Below are 13,430 nucleotides of genomic sequence, written 5' to 3'. Positions count from 1 at the left end.
TACCTGGGGGATTGTTAATGGCTGAGAATCCTATTCAGACTTTCTCCAGCTCAATCAAATCTTGAAGGCGCCAGTTTACTTTTATTGATCAGTGGGTTCCTGACAAGGTTTGCCACAAGGAAGCATCATCATCCTTTTTTTTTTTTAACTCAAAAGGGAACAGCTTGTTTTAAAGTTTGCAGCTAAAAGCTTCTAAGCATATCTTAAAAACATCTGAGCACAATGCTAATTGTTCTTTTAAAATGTCCAGGCAATATTTTAGAAGGCTGCCAAATACACAAATAACATCCTGTGTTTGAGACAAAACCTTCTTAATGCCCTTTTTAGGCCTTTTTAATTATACCTAAATGCACTTTATTGCCACACACTGAGATCAAAGATAAATAACAATGTTAAATACAATGGAGGTTTTGTTTTATTTTTGAAAGACATAGGACGTTGCCATGTTACCTTCCCCAATATTTATACTCTGCATTTCTGAGATATGTTTACAAAATTAACACCCTGCATAAAATACATGTATTGTCAACCATATAGTTAGGTTGCATATCTTTTTTTCTCCTGTGTTTCTATGCTGAAAGTCCTTGACACCTAAAATATTGTTAGAGCTTCCTCCAGTGCATTAAAGTAAATGAAAAGACCCCTATTGACTTCAGTGGGGATGATTTAGGCCCTCCGTATTATGTTATCCTACAGCTTTTCCAAGTTTACTGTCCTACTGATATTCTTTGCCTTAATTTTATATACAGTAAGTTTCAATGTGAACCCCTTAGTATATTATTCAAATATAAGGTGTCCAACCCAATAAAAATCTGACAAGTGGGTTAATTTTGGCATACATAATATTTTTTAAGTATACATTAAGAAGGACAACTGGATCGGGCCCTACGTGTTAGAAGTAGACAGTAATGATTGTAGCAAATATTATGAATCCATTTCACTTTCATTAATCTCACGGTGAAAGTGTAATCATCAGCATTATGACTCTATCAATATTGTCACAGTGGCTAATTATTAGTTTACTCACCCGCTCTGAATTTACAAGTACAGGAGCTCATGGTATGAGTCCCTTTAAACTTTTTATCACTTATACCTTTTATAAGACGTTCATTGCTCCCATAGACAGTTCATTCTAAATAGCTGACAGAGAAACCTTTAGACAAAGATGTGCTGAACTCCCGCACGTGTGCTTAACACATTGAGGCTAAATCCAGACTTTCCATTCAATGTGGAACATTCCTGCAGGAAGGAGCTGATGAAATCAGTAATTAAAGGGCCCACTCTGGCTGTTTCAAAACTCCCTTTTGACTTTTTCTTGAATACAGACTGCATGCTTGGACTTTAAATATAAACATTAAACCAATACATTGAACCTACCAAAAACCAGCCAATCGACCAACCAAAAAATAGAAACACAGACAGACTCTTGTTCTCTGACTCAGCTCCCAGCCTACATTATTTAATTTACAAGCCTACTGTCAGTTTCATTGATTAAAGATTCAGTCTGTTGGAAAGCTAGTCATGGAAGAGTTTAAACACCCCTCCTTTCTATTCAGTGACCCTAATTATCAGGAAGAGACAATGCAAGAAAAGGCCTTCTCTTGACAGTGTAACATTCATTATGGCTAGTTGATCTCAATTCAATGCACATTCCCATGTTTTTGGATTAAAGCCGTTTTGCTGTTGTTGTGCAACATCAATATTTGATGTGTTGGGCCTGAGAGAGATGTGTCAAAGCCAATGGCAACACAAGAGATCTTGTGTCATATGTTGTTATATTTGTATTCACCACTTTTAGCCTTTTTTGGGTGAATTTTTTTTTTTGTAAATGAAAGATAATGCGTTGAAGTAATGTCAACGAGAAACAAATGATGTGGCAAACGTGATTTCCCCCCTCAAAAGTAATAATGCATGATATGCAGTCAATATCTTAGATGAGCAAAGCCAGAGCTCAAACACTGCGGGTGGCTCTACTATTTAAAGAGGAAAAAGCCTTGCTGTGTTTTGCCTCCAGTTTATTGCCAAACGCCTCATAATATTAAGGGTGCATTTCAAAGTCGGGGGCTGCAGGGGGAAGAGAAGGAACCGTCCCAACACTTACATCCATTGGCAACCAGACAAAACACATATTGACAAATAAAGCCCTGCTCGGTTTCATGAAAGGGATTGAAAGCAACAAGGAAACAGCCCGATCCTCGCTGCATGCATCCCTGGCCCAGAAGGAAGCTGCGAAGGGCTCGAACTGCCTTGCCCGCTCTTAGGTACCACTCTGTAAGTTTCTCCGGCTGGCTCCCTCCCCTTGCTCTGCTTTGGCCCCTCCCCTGGGCCAGGAACGCGGTTCCATGGCCGCTGATTGGCTGCAGCCCGGCGTAGCTCAGGTCCGGAGCCGCGCTCTCTCTCCAGACGGTGTGGTGGCCAGGAGTTTGCAGCAGCAGCAGCCGCAGCGGCGGCGAGCGAGGTGGAGACGGAGCAGTAGGGAAGCCAAGCTGCCCAGCGCTCTGGCACACGCGTGGCACCGCTGGGGTGGGCTTGCCCCAGGCACCAGCACCCCCGCCGCCAGCCCTGCAGCAGCTGCGGCTCCTCAGGATTTGGGAGGCTCGGATTTGCTGAAGAACTTAAATAAAAAGCTCCTCACTCGTCCACGGCGTCATTTCGGCAGGTTGGGCACACACACGCAGCCAGCCAAGCACGGCGCCCGCCAAGCGCTCCCCCCCTCTCCTCCCCGGCGTGCGACCAGCCACGATTCAGTGACTATGAGCCTGGAAGTGAAACTTTCCTGGAGCAAGCTGTATTTTCCCTGCCCATTCGCAAACCAGATGAATGCGAGATAATAATGGAGAGGAAAAAGGCAAAGGCTGTCTCCGAGCTCAGCACGCCAGCGCTCTGATTCACCGCGGAGCAGCCCGCACCTGCTGTAAGCACTTTGCCTAGCCAACCTATTGCTCCTACTTTCCCCGGGCGAGCCGAAGGAAGAGGAGGAGAGGTGGGGCAAGTAGCCCATTGCAGCTGCTGTACAAACTGCTGTAAGAACTTGCGTGGCGGATACGGTGTGAATGACTAGCTCGGGTTTCTAAAGGCGAGCGTGACTTTTCACTGCTAACTCTATGATTCTCAGAGATGACACAGCCTTCTCCATCTCCAGCCCAGGGAAGTGGCTCCGCGTTAGGGCCCTGAGGAACCCCCACTCCCAAAATCCGACCCCAGGGAACATCTTATTTTGCAGACGCTCCCCTCCTCCCCCCTTTCTAGGCTGTGACTTATGATCGGACAAGGCTTCCCCCACCCTTGCACGTTTGCAGCCGCACTTTCACAGCAGCCTCTGTCTCAGTGTCTGCTTGCTTGTATTTTTTTAAATAGGATTTTATTTTTAATGCAATAACCGCGAGGATGTGTTTAAAGTGTGCCTGGTCTCTGCAATGAGGTCTGTGCTATTTTTTTTTTCGGGAGGGGGGAGATATTGCGCATGCCAGGTGCAAATAAATCCAGATTCCCGCATATATTGACTGCTCTGTGATTTTTTTTAATCTCTCTATAAAAGACAAATTTTCTATAACTTCTAACTTGCATGCACATCGATGGGCGGAAAGCCCAGCTGATTTTATTGGGGTGATCGATGCTAACTTTGATAAAGAGGTGACACTGACTGCCGGGTGAAGCAGACGAGCTGTGTGTGTCTGTAGACGCGAGACAATTTTTGCCTCTGATTTTACCCTATTTTAAAAGAAACCCCACCCCTGTTCTCCCCCAGACAGCCAAGCACCAAAACAACACCCCCCCCTTCCCCGCGCGCCTGCTTCAGCGGGGCTATCAACAGGCAACCAGGAGAGAAGCTGGGCGCCAGGTGTGCGGAACCGGGAGATGGATATTCTCCCCATCCTGCTCGCCTTGCTGTGGACCGGGGCAGGAGCCCTGATCAACCTGAAGTACTCGGTGGAGGAGGAGCAGCGCGCCGGCACGGTGATCGCGAACATCGGCAAGGACGCCCGGGAGGCTGGCTTCGTGCTGGACCCCCGCCAGCCCGCCGCCTTCCGGGTGGTCTCCAACTCGGCCCCGCACCTGGTGGACATCAACCCGGGCTCGGGCTTGCTGGTGACCAAGCAGAAGATCGACCGGGACTTGCTGTGCCGCCAGAGCCCCAAGTGCGTGATCTCGCTGGAGGTGATGTCCGGCTCCATGGAGATCTGCGTGATCAAACTGGAGATCAAGGACCTGAACGACAACGCGCCCAGCTTCCCCACCGACCAGATCGAGCTGGAGATCTCGGAGACGGCCAGCCCGGGCACGCGGGTGCCGCTGGAGAGCGCCTACGACCCGGACTCGGGCAGCTTCGGCGTGCAGAGCTACGAGCTCACCCCCAACGACCTCTTCGGGCTGGAGACCAAGACACGCGGCGACGGCTCCCGCTTCGCCGAGCTCGTGGTGGAGCGCAGCCTGGACCGCGAGACGCAGTCCCACTACAGCTACCTGCTCACGGCGCTGGACGGCGGCGACCCGCCCAACTTCGGCACTGTGGAGCTCAGCATCCGGGTCATTGACTCCAACGACAACAACCCGCTCTTCGAGGAGCCGGCCTACGCCGTCAGCGTGCCCGAGAACGCGCCGCCCGGCACGCCCCTGCTCCGCCTCAACGCCTCAGACCCCGACGAGGGCACCAACGGGCAGGTGCTCTACTCCTTCCACAGCTACGTGTCCGAGCGGGCCCGCCAGCTCTTCCACCTCGACCCGCAGAGCGGCCTGCTCAGCGTCAGCGGCGCCGTGGACTACGAGGAGGGCCACAGCTACGAGCTGGACGTGCAGGCCAAGGACCTGGGGCCCAACTCCATCCCGGCCCACTGCAAGGTGACGGTCAGTGTGCAGGATGCCAACGACAACCCACCCCTCATCAACCTGCTCTCGGTCAACAGCGAGCTGGTGGAGGTGAGCGAGAGCGCGCCGCCCGGCTATGTCATCGCCCTGGTGCGGGTCTCCGACCGCGACTCCGGGGCCAATGGGCGGGTGCAGTGCAAGCTGCTGGGCAGTGTGCCCTTCCGCCTGCAGGAGTACGAGAGCTTCTCTACCATCCTGGTGGACGGGCGGCTGGACCGGGAGCAGAGGGACCAGTACAACCTCACTATTCAGGCCAGGGACAACGGAGTGCCCTCCCTGCAGGCCACCAAGTCCTTCACCGTCAAGATCACCGATGAGAATGACAACCACCCCCACTTCTCCAAGCCCTACTACCAGGTCATCGTGCAGGAGAACAACACCCCTGGGGCCTACCTCCTGTCCGTCTCCGCCAGGGACCCTGACCTGGGCCTCAATGGCAGCGTTTCCTATCAGATCGTGCCCTCCCAAGTCCGGGACATGCCTGTCTTCACCTACGTCTCCATCAACCCCAACTCTGGGGACATCTATGCCTTGAGGTCCTTCAATCACGAGCAAACCAAGGCCTTTGAGTTCAAGGTCTTGGCCAAAGACGGGGGCAACCCATCCCTGCAGAGCAATGCCACCATCAGAGTGATTGTCCTGGATGTCAATGACAACACCCCTGTGATAACTGCCCCACCTCTGGTCAATGGGACTGCAGAAGTGTACATCCCTAGGAATGCCGGGGTTGGCTACTTAGTGACCGTGATCAAGGCAGATGACTATGATGAGGGGGAGAATGGAAGACTGTCCTATGAAATGGCAGATGGAGATAGAGGGTTTTTTGAAATAGATCAGTTTAATGGAGAGATAAGGACCACCAGAGCATTCGGGGAGACTGCAAAGACTACTTATGAGCTGATTGTGGTGGCGCATGACCATGGAAAAACATCGCTCTCAGCTTCTGCCTTGATTTTGATATACCTATCTCCAGCTCTCGATGCCCAGGAATCCATAGGATCTGTTAACTTGTCACTGATTTTCATTATTGCCCTGGGTTCTATTGCCGCCATTCTTTTTGTCACCATGATCTTTGTTGCAGTCAAGTGTAAAAGGGATAACAAGGAAATAAGGACCTACAACTGCAGGTAACGTGAACTTGTTTCTTTGTACCATGCAATATGTGCTTTGATTTTTCAATGTAAATTACTTTTTGATTTGTTTTAAACCCACAGGTGTATTGCACTTACTTTAGGAGCAAAAATGAGGGTTCATGGTATTACGTTGCTTTTAAGAAAATTTCCATAAACGTTTTTTTTTTTTTTTTTTAAATTACTCTGGGAGAAGTGTTTTTGAAAAGAATATTCCAATCTGAATAAGTGTGTTTTGACAGTCTGTCCTAATATAAATTTTCTTATGCATTCTGTAGCAGAACAAACCAATCTGTCTTAAATCAGCATAGCTATTTCCTGAGAGTTTAGGGGGAAAAAATGTACAGATTGAATGATTACCAAAAGAAGAGAGATCTCCGATTTTAGATTTCAGGAGAGAACTATGTTTCATATAGTTGCACTCACTCTTGGGTGAGCAGTACCATCCTGGTTGTAAAGCAAGGTTGGATTTTTGAAGCACTGAGCAGCTGAAAAGGAAAAAGCCCAACGTGAGGAGAGTTGCAGTAGGTGCTCACAGCACTGAGTCAACACATAGGATAGCAAGTCCACACCTACAGTAGTAGTTGGTATTGGTGGGCTTTGCTTTAAGGTTCCTCTGCGTGGTGTTTGCATTCTGTCCCCACCAGAGGATGTCACTATGGGCATTTTTTATGTGTTGGTTTTCTCCAGGAGTGGTGGTTATAAAAGGAAAGTGGAAGCTGGGAGAACACACTATGAAAGAAATCACAGTTCAGCTAGAATTCACGAAGTGGAGCAATGTCCTTAAAGCTCTTTCTTTCCATGTAAAAGAACTATTGTGCATGTATGTTTCAGGGTGCAGCTCTTACAAGCAAAAATAAATCCAAAGGAATAGGGGGAAAAGAGTCATTTCCTTGAATAAACCCAATTCCTTGTGAAAATGTAATTGTTGGTTTAGTTCTTATTAGTTGTTTTAATGATCATATTTACAACTCTGTATGATTTTGCAATGCATGATCACAAGTCCAAAATGAGGAATGGTAGGTCATCTCTGCATCTGAAACCTTAGCTGCTATGAAAGCCTAATATTTGAAATTGGGTCCCCTGAATATGTAACAGCCATGCGATTATTGTCTCTTTTACTATTCTCTGTGTTACACAAGTTAGTAGACAAATGCTAACCACACATGAATATCAATCAGATGCCATAAAGGAGCAGCTGCAATGCCTCATAAATGGTTTAATCCTGTTACTAGTGAAATAGCCATGACTTCTTCATTCCTTCAGCACTGAATCTTTCAGATGGAAATTAATTTTGATCTACCTTTGTAACATACGATTGCCTGTGGCAATTTTATAGTGCAGAAGAATGTGCAGTCTTTAAAGTTTTATTTACAGAGATATAATAACGGAGAGTTCAGTTTTTATATCCCATTTTCACAACATAAAGCATGTTTATAAGCCCTTTTGCTGGATGGGGAAAAATCATCTGCAAATAAAGCACTGTATGTGCCATATTATGGGATGCCTAGCTTTAAGTGAGAGCTAATATACCGGATTTCTTGCCAGTTTGGTCCATTAAATAAGAATAGGATCTGAGTGTCTAAAATCAAATCGTGGTGGTGCCCCTAACAACTTCATACATAGGACCAGGAGGCTTAATGTGTTTTAGGGATTAATGAAGTGCAGTTTAATTAAATAATTGGTCAATAGAGAAAGGACATCAAAATGAATGCTGTGAGAATTGGAATCTCACATTGCCAAACTTAAACATTGAGGTAAACAAAACAATTAAAGCTCTGTCAAGTGTTGTTAGACTAGCCTGCATGCATACAGATCTTTTGCACAACAAAAATCTCCTGAATTCCTTTAATTTATTTACAAGCACAATGGACTGAACATTCTATTATCAGCGTAAATCTGATCAAGCGAAGTCAGCTGCAGAGGCGCAAAGAAGTACTGTATAGGTTAGCTGTGTATTTGATCATCGTGCATCCCATATGTGCATTTTGTGTATCTGTTTAGACTTGTCTTTTCTTTTCTTATTTGTTCAAGGTGCCTGTCAACATCTGCAGGAGGTTTTTCATTTATGAGGTGTATGAGAGAGCTGTTTGATTTGGTGTCTTTTTTTTTTTTCCTGCTCAGGCAATTAGCTTTGTAGAGCAAGAATGCTTGTACAATATTTACCTTTCTAGATAAACCTGTTACTTATTCCTTCTATTATCTCTTAATTGCAATTATTGGATTCCAAAAAACCCACCTTTATCATAATATGAAAAGTAACAAACTCTGTACTTTCGAATGTATATTTCTGGTTATGGTAGTAGTTTAACATAATTCCTTTGAGAAGTATTGTGATGTCTGGAATCTTGTATGCATATCTCTATCTATCTGCGTGGCGTTGATAATGATACACGGTCCTCTGTGTCAAAAAAGAACCACAGTCACTTCAATCTAGATGTACAGGGATAATGCCAAGTGCAATCATGGTTTTTAATTATTTTTTCCAGTAGTTTAATGATGACTTTCTCCCTTTGGTATTTTTTAAGAGGAAAAAGACACACTCATCAGTTCGTTCTTTCAGCAGGTACGAAGCAAAGGGGAAAAAGAGGCATAGAAAAACAAGCTGATGTAAGAAAAGGTCAGAAGAATAGTTTCTCTTTGAAAACACCATTTTTGCTCTCCAGTTTCTAGAAGAAAAACATTTCCCAGGAAGTGGGGAGGGGTATTGGGAGGAGGAGAGAAGAAAGGATCCGGAGAAGATTTAAAGTTATCAAATGCTACCAGGAAAGAGTTGAAATAAAAGCAACCTGGAAACATTTTGTTATGCAAACAGCCTTTGGAGTGTGGTGGGCTAAGTGTGCAAGATAAGAATATTGTGGAATTTGCTGTATTTACTGCTAAGATCTGGAGAAAAACCTCTAGTCATGCTGGTTTTTGATTTACATGAATTAAACACTTTAAAATCCTTATTACACATGAAAATTAATTCAGGTACCCTTTTCAGTTCATGGATCTTAACATTTCCATTTTTTCTTTTCTACAGGCTGAACTTTATTCCTGGTAACTAAATATCAGCAATTATAAACACCAAACAAAATACGGAGGAAATTTTCCCTTCCCTTTCTTTTTGTGTGTGACCTGTAAACTTTATGCATAAGAAAACAAGCTCAAGATCATATATTGTCATAGGATTCAAAACACGATATAATGTGCATGAATAAGAAGTCTGTGCTGAGATGGGGCTAAGCCCTCTGGGTTTCTTAATATTTATCGAGCAGGGCACAGTTCAGGATTCTATTAGATACTCATTTTACTTCTTCTGTCCCACAGAATTGCAGAGTACTCCTATGGGCATCAAAAGAAATCAAGCAAGAAGAAAAAAATCAGCAAGAATGATATCCGGCTGGTACCACGGGATGTAGAGGAGACAGATAAAATGAATGTGGTGAGCTGCTCCTCCCTTACTTCATCTCTCAACTATTTCGACTATCATCAGCAGACCTTGCCACTGGGCTGCCGCAGATCTGAAAGTACCTTCCTCAATGTGGAGAATCAGAACACTAGGAACACAGGCTCCAACCATGTTTATCACCACACCTTCACCGGGCAGAGTCCCCAGCAACCAGATCTGATCATCAATGGAATGCCATTGCCAGAGGTGAGTGTGGCCAGAACTTTTATAAAGTTTGTGAGGCTGAATCTAAACAGTTTGAGAACCTCCCTAGCAGCAAATGAAAGTTTGGTGTATAGAACTTAGTGTATAAAGGAAATGTGTCTTGTTGCAAGTCATGCCTCCAGACTTTATGGTATCTGCTTCCAGAAGGAGGCAGATGTTAATGTAAATATATCTACATATAATGCATTTTAATTTTTGCAGAGTATTATACTCCACGCATCTGTTGGTGTTGTCATAGTCGTCTCTGGGCTCAAACACAGGAAGCAACAGTATTTAATGCATGCTCTACATGGATGTTCAGATACCATGGTGATGAGCATAGTATAAATACACGTCTACCCCGATATAACGCGACCCGTTATAACATGAATTCGGATATAATGCGACCCGTTATAACATGAATTCGGATATAATGTGGTAAATCAGCGCTCTGGGGGAGCGGGGCTGCACACTCCGGTGGATCAAAGCAAGTTCGATATAACGCAGTTTCACCTATAACACAGTACGATTTTTTTTTTTTAGCTCCCGAGGACAGCGTTATATCGGGGTAGAGGTGTACATAGTGGTTAAGTTAAGAGTTGGATATAAAAGTCTGAAGTCACATAAAGCTTTCTAATGGAAGACCCAGCCACTGTAATCACTGACTTCAAATATGGGCACAATCCTGCAACTCTTACTCATGTGAGTAATTCTTACTTGCCACATGTATTCCCAGTGAAGTCAGCAGGACTGCTAACGTGAGTAATGATGACAGGGTCAGGCCCATGCTGTGCTAATAGTGTTGGTGGAATGTTGTTTTTTCTTTTTTTGTGCTAATTTCATACATTTTAGCTTTAATGGAATGACTCTTAAGGAAACATCAGATTAGTCAATAGTTAAATTCTTAAGTAGGTCTTTGAAGGTTTTTTTTAATCTTTATATGTGGCCATTGGTACTATAGCAGGAATACACAGTGCCTCAGGGTTTTCACTTTAAATTAGGCAGCCGAAGTTCTAACCTCTCCCATATTGTCGCCTCACTATTTGTTGTGAGTTAGTGGTGACCATTGAAATAGGTGATGGATGGTGTCTTCCTAAATATGAAGAAATGAGGCAGAGTGTCTGTGGTCCTGGTCACACTCACTGACTTCCTCTAATTCTGTCAGGTGTTCTCTGTACATCATGGGCATTGTTTACTGTTGCTTGTTTGTTTCTCTTTGAATTGTTGTTTGGTATTAAACAAAACAATCAAAGGTTTGTCATGTTTCCTACTTTAAACAGAATAACAAAGTTGAAAAAGCAGCTAAAATATTTATGGCCTACTCTAATCTGCTCTCAATACATCAGTGTAAATGCAAAATGAGTCCACTGAAGACAGTGGAGGTGCTCTAGATTTATACCTTTTTGTCTACCCAGCGATTAAACACCCAGGGCTGGCCTGGGTCAGCTGACTTGGGATCACAGGACTCAAACTACGAGGCCGTAAAATTGCAATGTGGATGTTTAGTCTTGGGCTGGAGCCTGGGTGCTGGGACTCTCCACCCCCATGGGGTCCCAGAGTTTGGTCTCCAGTCCAAGCCCAAACATCTACACTGCCATTTTACAGCCCCACGATCCCGAGTCATCTGATCTGGGCCAGCTGCAGGTGTTTAATTGCTGTGTAGATACACACCAAGAGCACAGTTTTGCCCTTAGTGTCTGGCTGCAGGCCTATTTTAAAGCAGTTGGTGTCTGTGGGCCTGATCCTGCAGTCCCTATGTTGTCAAAATTCCTACTGAATTCACTGTTTGTAGTGTCATTATAGCTGTGTTGGTCCCAGGATATTAGAGGGGGAAAAAAAAAAAAAGGTGGATGAGGTAATATCTTTTATTGGAGCAAGTTGGGTTGGTGAGAGAGACAAGCTTTTGAGCCACACACAGTACAAGGTTTAGGAAAGGTACTCAAAAGTGTATTGCCTAAATACAAGGTGGAACAGATTGTTTAGCATAAGTAGTGAAAACACATTTTAAGGGGCCATTCAAAGTGAAGTGGCCCCTTAGCACTTCTGTAGTCATAGGACAAAAAAGGTGCCATTAGTGAGTTAGATTGTTGTATTAAGCCATAAATCCAGTGTCTCTATTAAGACCATGATATTTAGTGTCTAGCAAAGTTATGAACTTAAGCTCCACTGCTCGTCTTTTGAAGGTGGTGTGCAGCTTTCTTTTGAGGACAAGGAATGAGAGGTCAGATGTGGAACAATCGTTTTTTGAAAAATGTTTACCCTGGGGTTATATGGTGTTCCTGTCTTATCATTTTTGTGCGTGAGTTCATTCGAGAGCATAGTGACTGTTTGGTTTCACCCCCATGGTTGCTTTGGAGGCATTTAGTGCATTGAATGAGGTACAGCTAGGGTGACCAGATCACCCAAGTCAAATATCGGGATGCGGGGGGAGGGAGGGAGACGCGGGGGGAGGGGGGGCCGGGGCCAAAAAACAAAACAAAACAAAAACCCTTCCTCCGCAAGCGCTGGAGGGAGGCCCGGGAGACTCAGAGGAAGCGCGGGGCCGGGTGAGTAAGAATCCGGCCTGGTCCCGAGCAGGCAGGACTCAGTTGGGTGGTAGGGAGAGGAGGGGGGCGGCCCGCGGAGCCAGGCAGCGGCTGTTCTCCCTCCTGGGCAGCGGGACTCGGGAGCAGCCGCTGCTGCAGCTCCCACTGCCGCGGGGGAGGAAGCAGCCATGGCGCTTGGCGGCTGCGGCTCTGGCGCCCCCAAACCCCCCGAGCCGGGGCCTGCTGCGGGGACCCAGCAGCGTGCATGCTGCGCCCAGCCCCTGGCCAGTCATGTCTGGGCTGCTGCCCAGCTGGTGCTATCCCGCGGCGGCCCTGGAGTGGGGGCAGCAGGCCCCAGCCCCCCTGTCCCGCTCAGGTCCCGCAGGATAACGAACGGGGCTGGGCTGCCGATGCCTCCGCCCCGGGGCCGCCGCGGGATTGCACCAGCTGGGCAGCAGCCCAGAGGCGACTGGCCAGGGGCTGGGCGCAGCGTGCGCGCTGCTGGGTCCCCGCAGCAGGCCCCGGCTCGGGGGGTTCGGGGGCGCCAGAGCCGCAGCCGCCAAGCGCCATGGCCGCTTCCTCCCCCGCGGCAGTGGGAGCTGCAGCAGCGGCTGCTCCCGAGTCCCGCTGCCCAGGGGGGAGAACAGCCGCCGCCTGGCCCCGCGGGCCGCCCCCCTCCTCTCCCTACCACCCAACTGAGTCCTGCCTGCTCGGGGCCAGGCCGGACTCTCACTCACCCTGGCCCCGCGCTTCCCCTGCGTCTCCCGGGCCTCCCTCGAGCGCTTGCGGAGGGAGGAGGAATGGTGAGCCCGGGGAAGAGGCGGGGGGGGGGGGTATTTGTGTGTGTGTGTGCGAGCACTTCTGGGCTCCAGGCTCCGGCGCATTTCCTTGTTTGTCCAGTGTCCCGACCGCACGTCGGTCGGGACGCGGGACAAACAAGGAAATATCGGGACAGTCCTGATAAAATCGGGATGTCTGGTCACCCTAGGTACAGCACACATTGTGTTAGGCATGTGTAGAACCTAGGGCTCTTGAAAGGTGTGTTGTGTGGGGTATTGATCATTGTAGCAGTGGAGATATGTCTGTAGGTTTTGCATGTGTTGTTAAGGCAGGATCTGGTGCTGCTTTGAGTTGTTGGGCTCTAGTCTGTGGGGAGATTGCTTCTGATGATGAGGTAGGCGAGGTTGTTTGAAGACCAGAAGAATTCACTAGAATTTTAGCCTCCATGTGCACTGCATAATTAGGTCCTTTAAAGGGTAGCTTTTGGTGGAC

At 46.9% G+C, this 13,430-nt stretch overlaps 1 protein-coding gene across 4 annotated transcripts in view; it reads left to right on the top strand.

Moving 5' to 3' along the window:
• The first annotated feature begins 2,287 nt into the window (after window positions 1-2,287).
• The window catches only part of PCDH19 (protocadherin 19), a 116,958-nt gene continuing 105,815 nt past the window's right edge, over window positions 2,288-13,430 (top strand). For 3 of the 4 annotated variants that reach the window (XM_054040593.1, XM_054040591.1, XM_054040594.1), the window contains exons 1-2: window positions 2,288-5,993; window positions 9,309-9,636. In XM_054040593.1, coding sequence (XP_053896568.1) covers window positions 3,859-5,993; window positions 9,309-9,636 — 2,463 coding nt within the window. In that variant the 5' untranslated portion in view covers window positions 2,288-3,858. The remainder of the gene's footprint in view (window positions 5,994-9,308; window positions 9,637-13,430) is intronic. The other variant, XM_054040592.1, reaches the window with a different exon arrangement.

Source organism: Malaclemys terrapin, chromosome 9 (genome assembly GCF_027887155.1).
Source record: "Malaclemys terrapin pileata isolate rMalTer1 chromosome 9, rMalTer1.hap1, whole genome shotgun sequence".
In the NCBI taxonomy this organism is placed as follows: domain Eukaryota; kingdom Metazoa; phylum Chordata; order Testudines; family Emydidae; genus Malaclemys; species Malaclemys terrapin.
Note: the sequence above shows the minus strand (reverse complement) of the source record. Positions and strands in the feature narration are given on the sequence as shown.